Source organism: Anomaloglossus baeobatrachus, chromosome 10 (assembly GCF_048569485.1).
Source record: "Anomaloglossus baeobatrachus isolate aAnoBae1 chromosome 10, aAnoBae1.hap1, whole genome shotgun sequence".
Lineage (NCBI taxonomy): Eukaryota > Metazoa > Chordata > Amphibia > Anura > Aromobatidae > Anomaloglossus > Anomaloglossus baeobatrachus.
In genome coordinates this window covers 54,619,776-54,636,910 of record NC_134362.1, presented here as the reverse complement: position 1 = coordinate 54,636,910, position 17,135 = coordinate 54,619,776, and the positions used below count along the sequence as shown (strand labels likewise).

Genomic DNA, 17,135 nt, shown 5'->3' with positions numbered 1-17,135 from the left:
TCTCTGATCGCTGTGGAGATCTGCCTGATTGACAGCTCACCAGCGACCATGTAGCGACGCTCCAGCGATCCCTGCCAGGTCACATCGCTGGTGGGATCGCTGAAGCATCGTTAAGTGTGACGGTACCTTTACTGATCTTATATTGATGACATTTTTTAAGGATAAGCTGTTATCATCTCTATATGTCAACATGAATATTTTTTTTTTTTTTAGTTTTTCCTACCATGTTCTAAGATTTTAATATTATTGTACAATAAAATGGTTTTATGAAGGTTCCGAATTTCTGGATCCCTTCCTTCCTCCAATGAAAATCTGTTGGAGCAAAATTGTACACACTTATTAAAAGGCCATAGCTTTGTTGTATCTTTTCCTGCCTGCAAAATAAAAAAAACTAATCTACACAAAGGGCAGGGTTGGATTTATGCTAGAATTTACACTAATTTATGGCATAAATTACCTTAATTTGTTGGGTGATAGGTGGCCATGTGTTGTCCACTTCAGCAACTGAAAAATAAAAATGATATATAGAGAGCTCAGCATAAATCAGTACACCCCCTTTGAAAGGTAAGATTTTAATCAATATGTCACTGATCACAAGAACAATTTCCAACATTTTGATTAGACTGAGCTTCATGGACCATTTTTTCCTCATATGTAAGGTTAATAATTAGTAATAAGTGAGCACTACCATGCTCAGGTGCTCTGTACTGGTAACTAGTGATGAGCGGGCACTACCATGCTCAGGTGCTCTGTACTGGTAACTAGTGATGAGCGAGCACTACCATGCTCGGGTGCTCTGTACTGGTAACTAGTGATGAGCGGGCACTACCATGCTCGGGTGCTCTGTACTCGTAACTAGTGATGAGCGGGCACTACCGTGCTCAGGTGCTCAGTACTCGTAGCTAGTGATGAGCGGGCACTACCATGCTCAGGTGCTCTGTACTGGTAACTAGTGATGAGCGGGCACTACCATGCTCGGGTGCTCAGTACTCCTGAAGAGCAGTTGGGTGCTTGAAGAGGCGCGACTTGACACCCGAGTACAATGGAAGGCAATGGGGAACTCAAGCATTTTTCCAGATGATTTCCCAGAAAAATGCTCCAATGTCCCATTGACTTCCATTATACTCTGTACACGAGTCACGCCCATCCGAGCGTCCAGCTGCTTGTTACAAGTACAGAGCACCCGAGCATGGTAGTGCCCGCTCCTCATTAATTATTAACCTTACTTTCATGTTATGAGTTAATAATATGTTCTATGAAAAGAAGTTTGGTCAAGTTTTGAGAAATTGTTTTCTGTCTCGCCTTATTGGGGGATACAGGAAACCATGGGGGTATGCTGCTGTTGATAGGAGGCTGACACTATGCAACTTTTCAAAGCTGTAGACTGTGAGCCCTCGCGGGCAGGGACCTCCGTGCCTTGTATTGTTTATGATTATTGTACTTGTCCCTATTTTTTATACCCCTTTCACATGTAAAGCGCCATGAAATTGATGGCGCTATAATAATAATAATAATAATAGCACTGAGCAAAGGCTAAACCATTGGCTTGTTTCAGCTGCCACTAGAGGGCGCTCAGTGCACACACGTTAGTATCTGAGTGGCTGTAACCTGCACTTTTCTTTGTCCACGCTCCATAGGAGTGAATGTCCTCTAGCTTTTCTTAAAGGAAGCCTGCCAGCTACATTTGGGACTCCACCAACACCAAATTCTGAGGGTCTTTAATAATAACTATACAAGCATGGTTATATTCATAATGGCTAATAGTAATGACTGCAGACAATACATTTTTCATTTTGCTTTTCTTGTGTTTAAAGGGAACCTGTCAGGTGCAATATGCAGCCACAACCATGAGCAGTTCTGGGTATATATTGCTAATCCCTGTATCTAGTAGCATCGATAAAGAGATCTTTATGATATGCTAATGAGTACAGGGACTGGTCACAAGGAGGTCACTTCCCCCGACTAATCCGCCCTCTTAGCATGTTAGCACGCCCATTCTATTTAATGCCCTGCATCATCAGCAGTGACACACGAAACTGTGTCCATTGTCACCGCCTCAGACGCTGGGTTTAGGGTCAGTGTATTTCCGGTCATGCGGACTATGTAGCCGGGTGTACGCATCCTGGCTTCAGAGAAGTCTACTGCGCGTAACCAGAGGCGCACTGAGCTTAAACCTGGCATCTGAGGCGGTGACAGCGGACACAGGTACATGCGTCACCACGGATGACACTGGGCGATGGGTATTGAATAGCATGTGAGCACGCCTTTGTGGGAGTGCTAACATGCTAAGAAGGCGGACTAGTCGAGGGAAGTAATGCCCGCCCTTGCGACTAGTTGCTGGCCTCATTAGCATATCATAAAGGATCTTTAGTAATACTTTTTCTAAAGATCCCTTTATCTATGTTAGTGTATACAGGGACAGTTAGGCAGGGATTAGCAATATGCACCCAAAACTGCTTGTGGTACTGGGTGCATATTGCACCTGACAAGTAACCCCACGGTGGCTTAAAGGGAACCTATCTGTGCACAGACATTTGCCTCCATAGTCACACAGTCCCCATTGTCTACAATGTTGATTCCTACTCCCAGGGCGCTCAGTGATTCTCATGTTCTTGCGTTCTACCTTCTGGCTTCCAAAGAATACACTGCGCACAGATGTAGCTTAAAGGGAAGCTGGCATCTGATTCATGCTGTCCGAGCCACCGGCATCAGGAATCCGAGAATGGCTACTGCATCCTAAACCTATAAATGTTGTATTCTGAAACGATGGGGACAAAGTGATTAGTGACCGTGAAGCACACCCATGCCCTGAAAGTAGCAGACAGCGGTGTCTATGTGGCTGCTTAGACGAACAGATCTGTCTAGATAATTAGTTCTGGGTAATTGAGTATGACCCAAGCAACCTTAGCTTTGCTAGTTCAGTTATTAAAAGGAACTGGTCAGAGCTGTTTTTACCAATGGAAGTATTGATATTGCTGTGTAGGCGCTTGTCTACCAATAACAATGATACCTTTTTTGAAGACATCGGATGTCTCAGTCATGAGAAATGTAGTGTGAAAGCCGTATGCAAATCAGACTGGAACTGCATGGGGGCGTGTCCTCGCTCTTAGTCTGCTTCTGCCAAGTGCACTGACACGCCCCCTGCACTTCTAGCCTGATTGCTATGACTGATTTCTTATGACTGGCACATCGGATCTCTACAAAAAAGGTATTATTATTTTTTTTTCGGAGACAAGCACCTACACCACTACTTCCGTATGTCCCGTGATACCACTACTTCCATATCCACCATTGTGCAGATGGGTTCCTTTTAAAGAGACTCAAGACCTGATCATGGTGTTTTCGAGTCCAAAATCTAGCTGACAAGTTTTTTTAAAGGAATGAATAGCCAGTGTATGACTACTCCAAAGTCACAAGTATTTTCTTAGTACGTGAATAGTGTTGAGCGGACCCGAACTGTAAAAATCCGGATCCGCACGGTTTCAGTGTCCGATCCGGGTCCAACCCGGTCGCGGGAATCCGGCTGCATGATCCAGATCAGTTTTTGGTTTTTTTTGTTTTTTTTCTCTCGCGCTCTCTCTCTCGCGCTCTCTCTCTCGCGCTCTCTCTCTCGCGCTCTCTCTCTCGCGCTCTCTCTCTCGCGCTCTCTCTCTCGCGCTCTCTCTCGCGCTCTCTCTCTCGCGCTCTCTCTCTCGCGCTCTCTCTCTCGCGCTCTCTCTCTCGCGCTCTCTCTCTCGCGCTCTCTCTCTCGCGCTCTCTCTCTCGCGCTCTCTCTCTCGCGCTCTCTCTCTCGCGCTCTCTCGCTCGCGCTCTCTCGCTCGCGCTCTCTCGCTCGCTCGCTCTCGCGCTCGCGCTCTCTCGCTCGCGCTCTCTCGCTCGCTCGCTCTCTCGCTCGCTCGCTCTCTCTCGCGCTCGCTCTCTCTCGCTCGCTCTCTCTCGCTCGCTCATACATTGGTCCGGATATTGGAAGTCCGCTCAACTCTATACGTGAATGTTAAAACCTCTATGGACTGAGCGCCTCCTAGTGGTGACTGCTGGAAAACACGGTTTCCTCCATGCAATGAAGGGATTGGACACACATGTATCCTGTAATATCTGTCAATAAAATTATCAATAAATATTTCTTTACACAGGATATGGAAATCAGCGTACAGGAGCTACAGTGCATATTAAACAAAATCATGGCCAAACGTGAGTATGTACAACAGTACCAGACATAGGAGTGTTGCATGCATATCTAATCCAAAACCGTCCCTTATCAAAAAGAGGAAAATAATCATCTTTCCCACTCTTAAAGGGGTGTTCTCAAGTTGTTTCTTGAAGTTGTGATAGCTCTGCAGTCTTCCTATGTCCTGCTTGCTTGGGGGGGGGGTTCTACCTCCTTGAGTGACCGTTGTGGTGAGTAGCATTATTTTGCTACTACTCATTAACGATCACAAGTGATTTGTTCTATGTAAATACTATAACAGGGTAGACTTATAGAGTTATAGAGGTAACATGGACTTTGAACAAGCACACTGCTAAGGAAAGTGAGAGCCGTTATTAGGAGAACTGCTCTGAAAACTGCCGATGCTGTGTATCGATACTGGGCGTTTGTGGGGTTGTGATTTTATAGAACTAGTAATAGCCCTTTCAGGGGCTGGGAAGGGGAGGAAGGTGGGCAGTAAACTGCTGTATAGAAATGACTGGGCTAGAGAAAGCTGACTAGGATGTTAAGAGTTATCCGGCTTACTTTGCTTTTTTTTTATTTCACTATTGGGCTACATTGGGGCAGGTAAGTAGATAGTGACCAGTTACCTGCCCTGCTGTCAGCCCCTCTCCCCAGGCTCAGAGTGGTCATGTGACTGCTCCTACTGTGATTTTGCTACTTCCGGTCATTTCATGTCAACAGGGGCAGGACCATGTTGACATGCAAATCAGCTACTGCATGTTGTCGCCCTGCTGGGCAGGTACAGTGCGATGAGTACCCGCCTCCCTGTGCGCTGCTATCTGTGCCCTGTATGTGCTGGACAAACAGGGTTGCCCTCTCTGTCTAGGACACCATGAGCGCTGTTTGCCCAACAGTGTCCTCAGCTCATTATGTTGTATGGTGCCCGGGCAACTGTGACCGACCCCCCCTTCCCCCGTGTGCTGTCTCTGTGATGAATGCAGCCTCCCGTGCTCCTGGCTTCTGAATACAGTCAGGGGCAGAGAGTAGGGATGTCACCTGACACCAGCGAACAACAGCACTGAGCTCTGTATCGCTCGGCTGTAAGGACGCTGCCATCATCACAGCATGGAGGAGAAGAGGCAGCATGGGTGAGAGAGGGAGGGGCAGAGAAGAGAATGCATGGCTGACAGAGCGGCGGGGGAGGGGCAGAATACAAAGTGCATGGCTGACAGCGGCGGGGGAGGGGCAGAATACAAAGTGCATGGCTGACAGAGCGGCGGGGGAGGCATAAAAGAGAATGCACGACTGACAGATCGGGGGGGGGGATGGGGGCAGAGAACAAAGTGGATGGCTGACAGGGGTGGGGTGGCAGAGAAGAGAACGCACGGCTGACAGTGCAGGGAGGGCAAAGGAGAGAGTTCATGCGTTATACAGAGCGGGGTGGGCAGAGACGAAAGTTCATTGGTGACACAGAGCGAGGTGGGGCAGAGACGAGAGTTCATGGGTGAGAGACAGGGGAGTGCTGGGGGAGGCAGAGGAGACAGCGCGGGGGAGAGAAGAGAGTGCATGAGGGGGGTTATATATAATATATTATATAACTCTAGGTGTTTTGTGTGTGTGTGAGTATATGTGTATATATATCTTATAGACTCACATTAGGGGCTATATATAATTTTCATTATATAGTATTCATTTATCTGTCAGGTGCTGGGGCAGAATACTGACAGGGAATGTGTGTGCAGGGGGCGGGGCTGGACACTGGGGCCGGGGGCGGTGCCAGCTGTGACTGTGAAGTTCGGCAGTCAAACATGTCATGTTTGGTTGTGCTGAATGTAAACAAAGCGCTGCAGAGAATGAAGTGAAAAATCAAGAGGAAACAAAAGTTAGAAAACAAAAAAAATAATGTAGGGTGTTTTATATGACAATAGAGCACAGATTAGCTTACAATGTTTTTTGGAGTTTGTCGGACAACTCCTTTAACTCCTGTCTTGGAATAAAACTACTGCACACACCGAGGCATACTCTGATGGCTGAGCTCCATGGACAAGAGCTGTACACTATGTAAATTAAAATCTGTCATAGAAAGAGACTGAAGCGGGCTTTACACGCTACGACATCGCTAATGCGGAGTCGTTGGGGTCACGGAATTCGTGACGCACATCCGGCCGCATTAGCGATGCCGTTGCGTGTGACATCGATTAGCGATTTTGCATCGTTGCAAAACAGTGAAAAATCGCTAATCGGCGACACGGGGGTCCATTCCCAATTATCGTTACTTCAGCAGTAACGAGGTTGTTCCTCGTTCCTGCGGCATCACACATCGCTGCGTGTGACGCCGCAGGAGCGAGGAACGTCTCCCTACCTGCCTCCCGGCCGCTATGCGGAAGGAAGGAGGTGGGCGGGATGTTACGTCCCGCTCATCTCCACCCCTCCGCTGCGATTGGGCGGCGGTTCAGTGACGTCGCTGTGACGCCGCACGGACCGCCCCCTTAGAAAGGAGGCGGTTCGCCGGTCACAGCGACGTCGCCGGACAGGTAAGTATGTGTGACGGCTCTGGGCGATGTTGTGCGGCACGGGCAGCGATATGCCCGTGTCGCGCAACAGATGGGGGCGGGTACCCACACTAGCGATATCGGGACCGATATCGCAGTGTGTAAAGTAGCCTTGAGGGCAGATAGAAAAATCAAGTCATATGCAAACTGAAAAGTTAGTTTCATGCTGTCTAAATAGAGGAATGTAATAAAGTGAGAATACCGCTTTTAAAGATATCTTTCGAAATATCCCTTTCCAATTATTTACTAAGCTGAAGACTAGAGGGGTCTGGCCACCGTGCGTTGTGCCTCCACATATCATTGATAGCAAGGGATTTCTGTAAGTGGTGCTCATACTCCATACTGAAAAAAATCAAGAGGGTTTTAGAATTTTGTTCCCTTTTTTTTTCCATCATTTGCATATCGAAAATATGTCTATGCATCTGATGATTTCAGAAGTCCATGAATTTTCTTGCTTGTTAAAATTTCAATGTTGAGAAGTATGTATGTATGTATGTATGTATGTATGTATGTTTTATGTATGTACGTGTGATATATTACAAAGTACACAGACATATGCAGTCATAACTGAGGGTGTTGGCACCCTTGAAATTGTTCCACAAATTGAAGTATTTCTCCCAAAAAATTATTACAATTACAGATATTTTGTTATACATGTGTTTTTTATTTTTTTTAGTGTATCGGAACAACACAAAAAAACAGTAAAAAAAGGCAAATTGGACATAATTTACTCAACTCCAAAAATGGTCCAGACAAAATTGTTGGTATCCTCAACTTAAAATTTGGGTGGACACTCTTTGGAATAAATAACTGTAATTAATCTCTTAATATAACCATCAACAATCTTCTTACTCCTCTCACCTGGAGTTTTGGACTCTTCTATATAAACTCCTCCACGTCTCTCATATGTGAAGGAGTCTTCTCCCAACAGCAATTATAAGATCTCTGCACAGGTGTCAATGGGATGATTTCGATCCGGACTCATTGCTGCCACTTCAGAACTCTCCAGCGCTTTGTATCCATCCATTTCTGGGGCTTCTTGAAACATGTTTGGGGTCATTGTTCTGCTGGAAATCCCATGACTTAAGCGGGCTTTACACGCAACGACATCGCTAACAAGATGTCATTGGGGTCATGGAATTCGTGACGCACATCCGGCCTCGTTAGCGACGTCGTTGTGTGTGAAACGCAGGAACGACCTGTTAACAATCAAAATTACTTACCATATCGTTGATCGTTGTCCAGTCGTTCCTATCCCGATTATCTGTTGCAGGACGCAGGTTGTTCGTTGTTCCCGAGGCAGCACACATCGCTATGTCTGACACCACAGGAATGAGGAACATCACCTTACCTGTGGCCGCCGGCAATGAGGAAGGAAGGAGGTGGGCGGGATGTTACGTCCCGCTCATCTCCGCCCCTCTGCTTCTATTGGGCGGCCGCTTAGTGACGTCGCTGTGACGTCAAACAAACCGCCCTCTTAGAAAGGAGGCGGTTCGCCGGCCACAGCGACGTCGCTAGGCAGGTAAGTACGTGTGACTGTTCCTAGCGATTTGCCCGTGACGCACAACCGACAGGGGCAGGTGCTGTGTGTAAAGCCCGCTTTAGGGTGCAAACCCAGCTTCCTGACACTGGGTACTACATTGTGACCCAAAGTCCTTTGGTAATCTTCACATTTCATGATGCCTTGACCACAGTCAGGGCACCCAATGCCAGAGGCAGCAAAACAACCCCAAAACATCTTTGATCCTCCACCGTATTTGACTACAGGTTCTGTGTTCTTTTCTTTGTAGGCCTCATTCCGTATCTGGTAAACAGTAGAATGATGTCCTTTACCGAAAATCTCTTTCCTTGTCTCAACTGTTCACAAGATGCTTCCCCAAAAGGATTTTGGTTGCTCATACATTTTGGCTAACTACATTGTAGCTTTTTTATGTCTGTGTCAGCAGTAGGATCCTCCTGGGTCTCCTCCATAGCGTTTCATTCATTGAAATGTCGATGGATAGTTTGCACTGACACTGATGCATCCTGAACCTGCAGGGCAGCTGGAATTTCTTTGGAACTTGATTGGGGCTGCTTATCAGTTATCCAGGCTATCCTGTGGTATAACCTTTCATCGGTTTTTCTCTGCTGTCCACGGAGGTTCACTACAGTGCCATGGGTTGTAAATGTCTTGATTATGTTGGACATGATTGACAAAGGAACATCAAGATCTCTGGTGATGGACTTGTAACCTTGAGATTGTTGATATTTTTCAACAATTTGGGTTCTCAAGTCTTCAGACAGTTCTCTGCCTCATTTTCTGACACAAATTTAACGGTGACAACACTTTTGGGTGTGTGTGTGTGTGTGTGTGTATCATTTTTTTTTTCTTCAATATTACCTTGTTAATTACAGATAAAGACCTTCGCACTAAAGGGTTTAGCTTGGAGTCTTGCCGCAGCATGGTGAACCTTATGGATGTATCCTTTGTGATATTTTTGTTCTTTGTTCTAATGCTATCTGGTACCCACCTCTTGGCCTCCCCTCCCCCCCCTCCTTATCATTACTGTACATTACTATATCACTTATGGTTTAAAACTACATAATACATAATGCTATGGAATATTTATAGTTTTTATGTTATTTTTATCTATTGAATTTGCTTCCAGAATCCCATGCATCACATATGGGGAAAAATAAGTTGCCAATAAAAATGCACAATTAATGTAAAAACTCATGGCATCAGTGTTGGCAGCTTGCGGTAATTTGCTACAAACCTTGGGTCGTCAATAGTAAAACAAAAATTCTAGCTTTTCTCTTTAACTTTTAATGCAACAGAAAGATGGAAATGGACAGCTGGGAATGACTGAGTTTAATGTCCTGTGGAATAAGATCAAGCATTATTTGGTAAGTAAAGGGGCCCAGGTTCTATAGTGGTAGACCCCATAGGGGGCGCTATATTACTCCTCACCTTTTTTTCTTATTAGACCGTGTTCAGAAAGTTTGACATGGATAAGTCGGGGAGCATGAACGCCTACGAGATGCGTCTAGCGGTGGAGTCTGCAGGTTTGTTTCATGTCACCTTTAAATTCCCAATTTTGTACTGTTTAAGTAATTTTTCGATAATGATTTATCAAATTCTCTCTCTCTCTAGGTTTCAAACTTAGCAATGTCCTTCACGAACTGATCATCACCCGATATGCCGAGCCCGACCTGGCGGTGGATTTTGATAGTTTTGTGTGCTGTCTAATTCGGCTGGAGACCATGTTTAGTAAGTGAACATATTTTGGATGGAATAGTGGATGGAACCCTGACCACGGTGTTTTTTGGGGGGGGGAGAATTGTGTAAACTGATCTGCGTAACCTGTCAATTTCTCTTGCGGATACGCTCAGTTTTATGTGCAGATTTTTCCCATAGACTTTCATTAGATGCAGAATATTTTTAGGTAAAAAAACGCACATGCATCAATTTCAAACAAGACACAGATGGACCACGTAATAATTAGCATTTCCCTTCTCTTCCATTTGCATCATTTATGCAGCTGATTCACTTTGGATATGAACTCGCCCTAGAAAGGAGCTGCCAAATTTAAAGGGGTTCTCCACCACTAGAACAACCCCTTCTGATTCCACATGTTTCCCCCCGGTAAAATAATAAAGCTTAATGTCAAGCTACCACTAGGGGGCGCAGGGACTCAGGTAGGAAAAGAACTGAGTGGTTAGACGGTAGCTCACTAGAAGTCGATACCACAGGAGCAGGGATATTCGATCAGTCAGGGTCTATGCTAGGATGTCTTGTCTGTACCGAGGAGAAAACAAGCCAAAGTCAAGGAACAGAGCCGAGGTCGAATACCGGGAGAGCAAGTAAGCACAGGGGAGGGGGTGAAGGACACGGAACAGGACAGGAGAACAGGGATGTACGAAGGTCAGGTAGGAGGGACTGATGTCAAGATGGGCAGAAGAAACAGAGCTCAATACAGGCTGGAGAGACTGAGGTCAGGTCAGGGAAACGGACGTCAGGAGAGGTTGCGCAGGAGAATTGAAAGTCAGGACAAACAGGGTTGGGTAGCAAAACAAAAACAGAGAACTTTTCAACGGAACAGCGGATGCAGCAGAGCCGGAAATATTACTGGCGGCGTCCCAGAGGCAGCAGCACCATGATATGGCAGCATGAACACACGAATGAGGCCAGAATGAACAGGTCCCTCCCAAGATACCTAAACCCGGAGGCACAATACATGCACTGGCTCAGGGATGGCAGAGCCATGCATGAATCATGACACCTATACTCACCTTCCATACTGGGGGTCCTTCACAGCTTATGTGGGGTTGTGATCTCACGCGAGTCCCGCATCCAATTAGTGCCGACTTCCTTCCCCCCACCTTCAGACCAAACGAGTTAATCAACATGAAGTGAGAGCTGTGGCTCACTTCCTGTGGCTCACTTCCTGTGGCTCACTTCCTGTGGCTCACTTCCTGTTGATTGTTCGTTTGGTCCAAAAGCAGGGAGAGAGAAGCCGGCACTGATTGGATGTGGGGCTCGCGTAAAGTCACAACCCACGTGAGCCCCAGGACTGCTAGCCACAGCCCTGCTAAGGGGGCACCAATACAGGAGGTGAGTATAGTCTTTATTATTTTCCCTGAGTTAAATAAGTGGAATCAAAAGGGGTTATCTTTGTAGTGGACAACCCCTTTAACTCCTGAATGAAGATTCCTTTTCCGGAGCAATGTTGCAACAGTAGTTCTATATGTATTTTTTCCTTCTTTTTAACATTAGATCCATGTTGTATCCCTTTGGCCAGATTCACGCAAGGGTAGTAAGCAAAATTTTACCATCCGCATTAAGTTACAACAACGAGCCCCCCCCTCTGTGGATTTACTGAACTCCCAAAAAATCATCATGAGAAGCTGAAATGCAACCATTTTATTCCAGTGTGAATATATCCAGATGAGCGGTAGAATGATGATGTTGCATTTCTTAAAGGGTGTTATCCACTTTTGGTGGGGTTTTTTTTTTTTTCTTCATTACTTCAAATGGATGTGTATGGAGCTAAAAATAAAATTTGCACAATTGAGCTTCCTAAAAAAAATAAAATATATACCGTGTGTGTGAGTGTGTGTGTGTGTGTGTGTGTGTGTGTGTGTGTGTGTGTGTGTGTATATATATATATATATATATATATATATATATATATATATATATATATATATATATATATATATATATATATATATATATATATATAATATATAATGTGTGTGTGTGTATATAATATATAATGTGTGTGTGTGTGTGTATATATATAATATATAATGTGTTGTGTGTGTGTGTGTGTGTATATATGTATGTGTATATATATATATATTATATATATATATATGTATATATATATATATATATATATATATATATATATATATATATATATATATATATAATATATATATATATATAATATATAATATATATAATATATATCAGGTGAGAGGAGCTCAGAAAAGGACAGGTTATAAACCCTGCTGTGTGGCTTAGAATGAGCTCACTGACAAATTCACAGTTAACTCATTTTTCACCTGGTAATGGGCTGTGCTACACAAAAGGTATAGAAGGCAAAATTTTATTGAAAATTATAAAAAATTATTTTCAACCTAGAATACATGCATTTATTAAAAAATAATGTCGCTAAAGGTGGAGAAACCCCTTTAAGTCTTCTGCTTGAGCAGCGCAATAAACGTTCTTTGAGATCATTTAAAGTGATGCACATTTGGATCGGATAGATTATCTTGTGAGTATTTTGGCTTCATTCCTGGAGCTGCTGTTAATGTCGTACTTTCTTCTCCTGTAGGATTCTTCCAGGGAATGGACACAGATAAGGACGGTGTCATCAACTTCACCCTCTTCACGGTAAGCCATTCACTGGCTATTTATAACCTTTGTATCTCTTGGTGTATAAATAATCACATTAGTTATAATATTATTAATGGAAATAAAGTGAACATGAAGAGGAAATAGGTGCAGGATAGAAGCTGTGCTGATATATGAATGATTGAGCACAGCAACATCAATAGCTCTTGTATTCTGTCATTGCAGTGGCTCCAGATGACGATGTTTGCATAATGAAACCCCTGTCCTGCACGGGCCGGATCCCTGAACGCTCCTGTCCTGTAATGAAGCGCAAGTGCCTTTTCACTCGCTGCCCCTGTGCCAAAAAAATACCATGAAGACAAGCCTCCCCGCCGTATCTGCCCTGCATACATCCCGTCGTGGCCTTTTCCTCTCCGCAGCATCTGTTCTATGTACCGTATATCGCCGACATTCTCTTGCATCCTATTTCTTTCCGTTCATGGGTGATAGAGCGATCTTATAGGAATGGTGTCCACCTCTGACTCTACGTGTTTCGTCATACCTACTCCCAGCATGCAGCTGTCAGGTCATGCTGAATTTGTAGTTCATAATTGCTGGAAAGGTAAAGGGTGCTATCCCCCGATCAGATGTCTTATGTTACACTTGCTGCTCTTTCTCTTGTTTTGTACTGGTTTAAAAAAAAAAGCCAAAATAAAGATTTGGTGAGAAGAGGGCAATATCATGTACTGTATATAAGAACATTGCATTGCTTCTATAATACAGACTTTTTTACAACTACAGACAAGTCTACTGACGTTTTTATCCAATATTCTAATGTAACAAATCAGACACCTATGACTTATAGGGAATTAATACTAAGAGGACATTGGACCTGTCATTGTTTTTTCTCTGCCATTGTTTTTTCTCTGCCATTGTTTTTTCTCTGCCATTGTTTTTTCTCTGCCATTGTTTTTTCTCTGCCATTGTTTTTTCTCTGCCATGGTTTTTTTTTCTCTGCCATTGTTTTTTTTTCTCTGACATTGTTTTTTCTTGTTCTCTGCCATTGTTTTTTCTTGTTCTCTGCCATTGATTTTTTTTTTTCCCTCTGCCATAGTTTTTTCTTCTCTGCCATTGTTTTTTCTTGTTCTCTGCCATTGTTTTTTTTTTCCTCTCTGCCATAGTTTTTTTTTCTCTGCCAAAGCTCTTTGGTCCTGGAGCCAGAAGAAGTCCAAACAAAGTTCCTTTGCCCCATAAGTGGAGAACACACATGATTGACATGTGTTACCATGCCTTATGCATGTCTTATGGCCCAATAGTCATGTGGCTCTATTACAATAGATGAGAGCGTTCTTCATACCATGGGGTGCTAGCAAAAATCAGTACTTGCCCAGAGATGTGGCAGAATAACATATCATCCAGCACATGATCCTCCTAATGGGCTATGTTCACACTTGGCGTGTTTGCAGTATTTTTTCTGATGGTTATTTTGTGCAGGGAAAAATGCTGCATTTACAGAACCAGCAAAGTAGATGAGATTCCAACAATCTCATTCATACACTGTGGTTTTTTGACCTCGTGTTTTTTGAGAAGCTTCTTTTTTTAAAAAATCTGCATCATATGAATTCTTTTTTTCGTTTTTGCAGTGTTTTTCACCCATTGAAATGAATGGGATAAAAATGTGTCTAGAATGTGCAGCCTTGTACATAGCATTTTTTTTCCTGCCTATACTGTTGGGGTTTTGTCACTTTTGAACATACCCTTAGGCTCTGTACGCACACTAAGTATTTGGTTGCAGAAATTTTGCAATCAAATCTGCATCTCCCAGCAGAAAAAATATGTGCATTTTTTCTTTGTGGTTTTGATGCGTTTTTTGATGAGTTTTTTTTGCTTGCATTTTCCATGCATTCTGGGGTGGAAAAACGCTGAAAGGATTGACATGATGCAGATTTATTTCGGCACTAAATCTACAAGGGGGAAAAAAATAAGCAATGTGTGCACAAAACTTCAGGATTCTCATTGACTTTGCTGGCATAAGGCTGTGTGCACACAGTGCGTTTTTATCGCTTTTTTTATGCCTTTTTTAGTGCAGTTTGTCACAACTGCATGAAAATCAAAGGATTGTGCATACGTTGCTTATTTTTCCCTGGCAGATTAGGTGCAGAAAATAAACTGCAGTATGTCAATTCTTTCAGTGTTTTCCCACCCCTGAATCCATCAAAAACGCATGGAAAAAAAACTCGTCAAAATCGAGAGGTAAAACACGCGTTTTTCCTGCCAAGAGATGCAAATTTGGTGCAGAAATTTCTGCAACCAAATATTCAATGTGCGCACGTTGCCTAAGGGTTTGCATGCAGTTTTGTGACAAAAAAATAAAAACTGTGCAAAAAATGTGATAAAAACACATAATGTGCACACAGCCTTAAGCTATGTTGCCACGATGAGTGTTTGAAGTTGCAGTTTTTCTATGCCTATTAGGCCTCTTTCACACGTCCGTGTCTCCGGTACGTGTTTGGTCCGTTTCCTCACGTGCCGGAGACACATTTAAATCAATTGGTCTGCGCTCACGTGCGTATTCTGCCATGGACCGCGTGTACGTTTGGAGCATATGTGTGTCAGTGTGCTCCACACATAGACATGTCTGTTTTTTCTCCGGCATCACGGGTGTCACACGGCCCGCATATGCACCACACGGAGGTGTTCCGTGTGGCACGCACCGGAGAAAACACGTGTCTGAGAAATAACAAATCTATACTCACCTTCTCCAGCCCTGCTCTCTCTGCCGCTGCTGTCACTTGCTGCCGACCGCCGCTCATTATGCTCATTGAATATTCACTTCACTGCGGCCGGAAGCAGCAGCAGCGGGGAGTCGGCAGGACGGGAGACCGAAGATCAGCACCACGGACAGCGACGCCAGGGACAGGTGAGCAGAAAGTTCCCGTTCTCTGTGTGTTATCACGGATAACACACGTGTGCCATAAACACGACTCATGGAGGGCAATACGCACCTTTGACACGTCCATGAAAAACGTGCGTGATTTTCACGGACGTGTGAAAGAGGCCTTAGATAAATTAGGTTACTTGTGTTTTTTACATGCGTTTTTGACACTTTTTTTTGTCTCCTTTTCGATATGTTTTACATAATCTACTTTCCTTATAAACTACCTGTTCCTTAGCCTTGATAACACTTTATTGATGGTCATGTGCCGAATACATTTATTTTATAACTGCAGATTTTCCTCATCTCAGACATGATGGAACCCAAGGTTAGAACAAAATGACTGAAGCAATGAATTACAAAAGTGCTAATATTATGTAATACTAGTACAAATAGTTATGGTTTTACAATACATCCTGTACCGATTCAGGCTGTTATTGTTTTTGCCAGTGAATGACAAACACTTACTTGTTCTTTTGAAAAACAATACATTAACAATAAAACTATAGCGCTAACCAACATCAAAAGTACATAAAGTCCTCCCAAACGTACTGGCACCTTACTAGGAACACTAGTGTCATGATAATCATGCTGTTTAAACAGTCCTGTCGGTCTCGTTCATCGGGTAAAATGGTCATTTTGGTTTGTCGCTCTCAGCAGCACATCATCCTTTCTAAACAGGACGTGTGCTGCCGAGAACAATGTCACTGATCGATCTATTACTGCTGTATTACAGCGCATTCAGTGCATGGCATTAGAGCCGTCCGCCTGTATAAATGGTATTAGACAACCGCCGATCGAAGAAGTAGCTGATTGGTGGTCGTTTTGTGCTGCCAGTCGACTAGTGTAAACAGTCTTTAGACTTCAACTTGAATTTTACAGCTGACATCAAGGATTAGAAAGCAGACTGCCTTTTATAGTCCACCAGAAACAGTGCCACTCTCTTCTATAGGCGGTTTCTGGTATTGCAGCTCATTCCCAAGGTAGAGCGGCATTAACAATCGGCCCCTTGATGTAGATGGCACAGTATTTAAGGACCCTGGTTGTAATCCTGGTCTTCTCCTACCCTTACCTGGGACACTGACTCGCTTTCCTATGTGTGACGCTTGGTTCGTACACCTATCCGGTATTGTGCAGTTTATTCTTCACTTTGCAACACATCCAGTTTTCACCAGATAAATCAAATTTGTGATAAAAAGGCAGTTTCTGGTGTTCTGGTTCAATTATTATCCAAGAACTTAATAAATAAATGCTGAACTTATAGAGACGACTCACAGCCGACAATTGTCCTGAGGTTCAACAATGATTCCTTTCATTGGTTGCCAAAATGTGCAGGATTTTATAGGAAGAGACCGGAATTAACAGGTCCATCTATTAACCCAGCAATGAGCAAGAGTGCAACCTGTGCCCGGTATTATTATCGATAGAAAGTCCTTGTCTGCATTTATAGACAAGCTTTATCCGGTCAGGCGCGAAACCACTGAGTCATTATCACTGCGTTCTCTGCAAACGTGAGCTGCACAAGGTGATATATGTAATGATGAACGAGCACTACCATGCTCTGGTGCTCAGTACTCGTAATGATGAGCGGGCACTACCATGCTCGGGTGCTCAGTACTCGTAATGATGAGCGGGCACTACCATGCTCGGGTGCTCTGTACTCGTAATGATGAG

General features: G+C 43.9%; 1 protein-coding gene across 1 annotated transcript in view; it reads left to right on the top strand.

The window, feature by feature from the left end:
- CAPN1 (calpain 1) overlaps nucleotides 1-13,325 on the top strand; it is a 102,759-nt gene extending 89,434 nt beyond the window's left edge. The window contains exons 16-22 of the mRNA XM_075326722.1: nucleotides 4,134-4,191; nucleotides 9,097-9,161; nucleotides 9,520-9,588; nucleotides 9,669-9,747; nucleotides 9,836-9,952; nucleotides 12,528-12,586; nucleotides 12,773-13,325. Of these exons, the coding sequence (XP_075182837.1) occupies nucleotides 4,134-4,191; nucleotides 9,097-9,161; nucleotides 9,520-9,588; nucleotides 9,669-9,747; nucleotides 9,836-9,952; nucleotides 12,528-12,586; nucleotides 12,773-12,799 (474 nt within the window). The 3' untranslated portion in view covers nucleotides 12,800-13,325. The remainder of the gene's footprint in view (nucleotides 1-4,133; nucleotides 4,192-9,096; nucleotides 9,162-9,519; nucleotides 9,589-9,668; nucleotides 9,748-9,835; nucleotides 9,953-12,527; nucleotides 12,587-12,772) is intronic.
- Nucleotides 13,326-17,135: the final 3,810 nt, after the last annotated feature.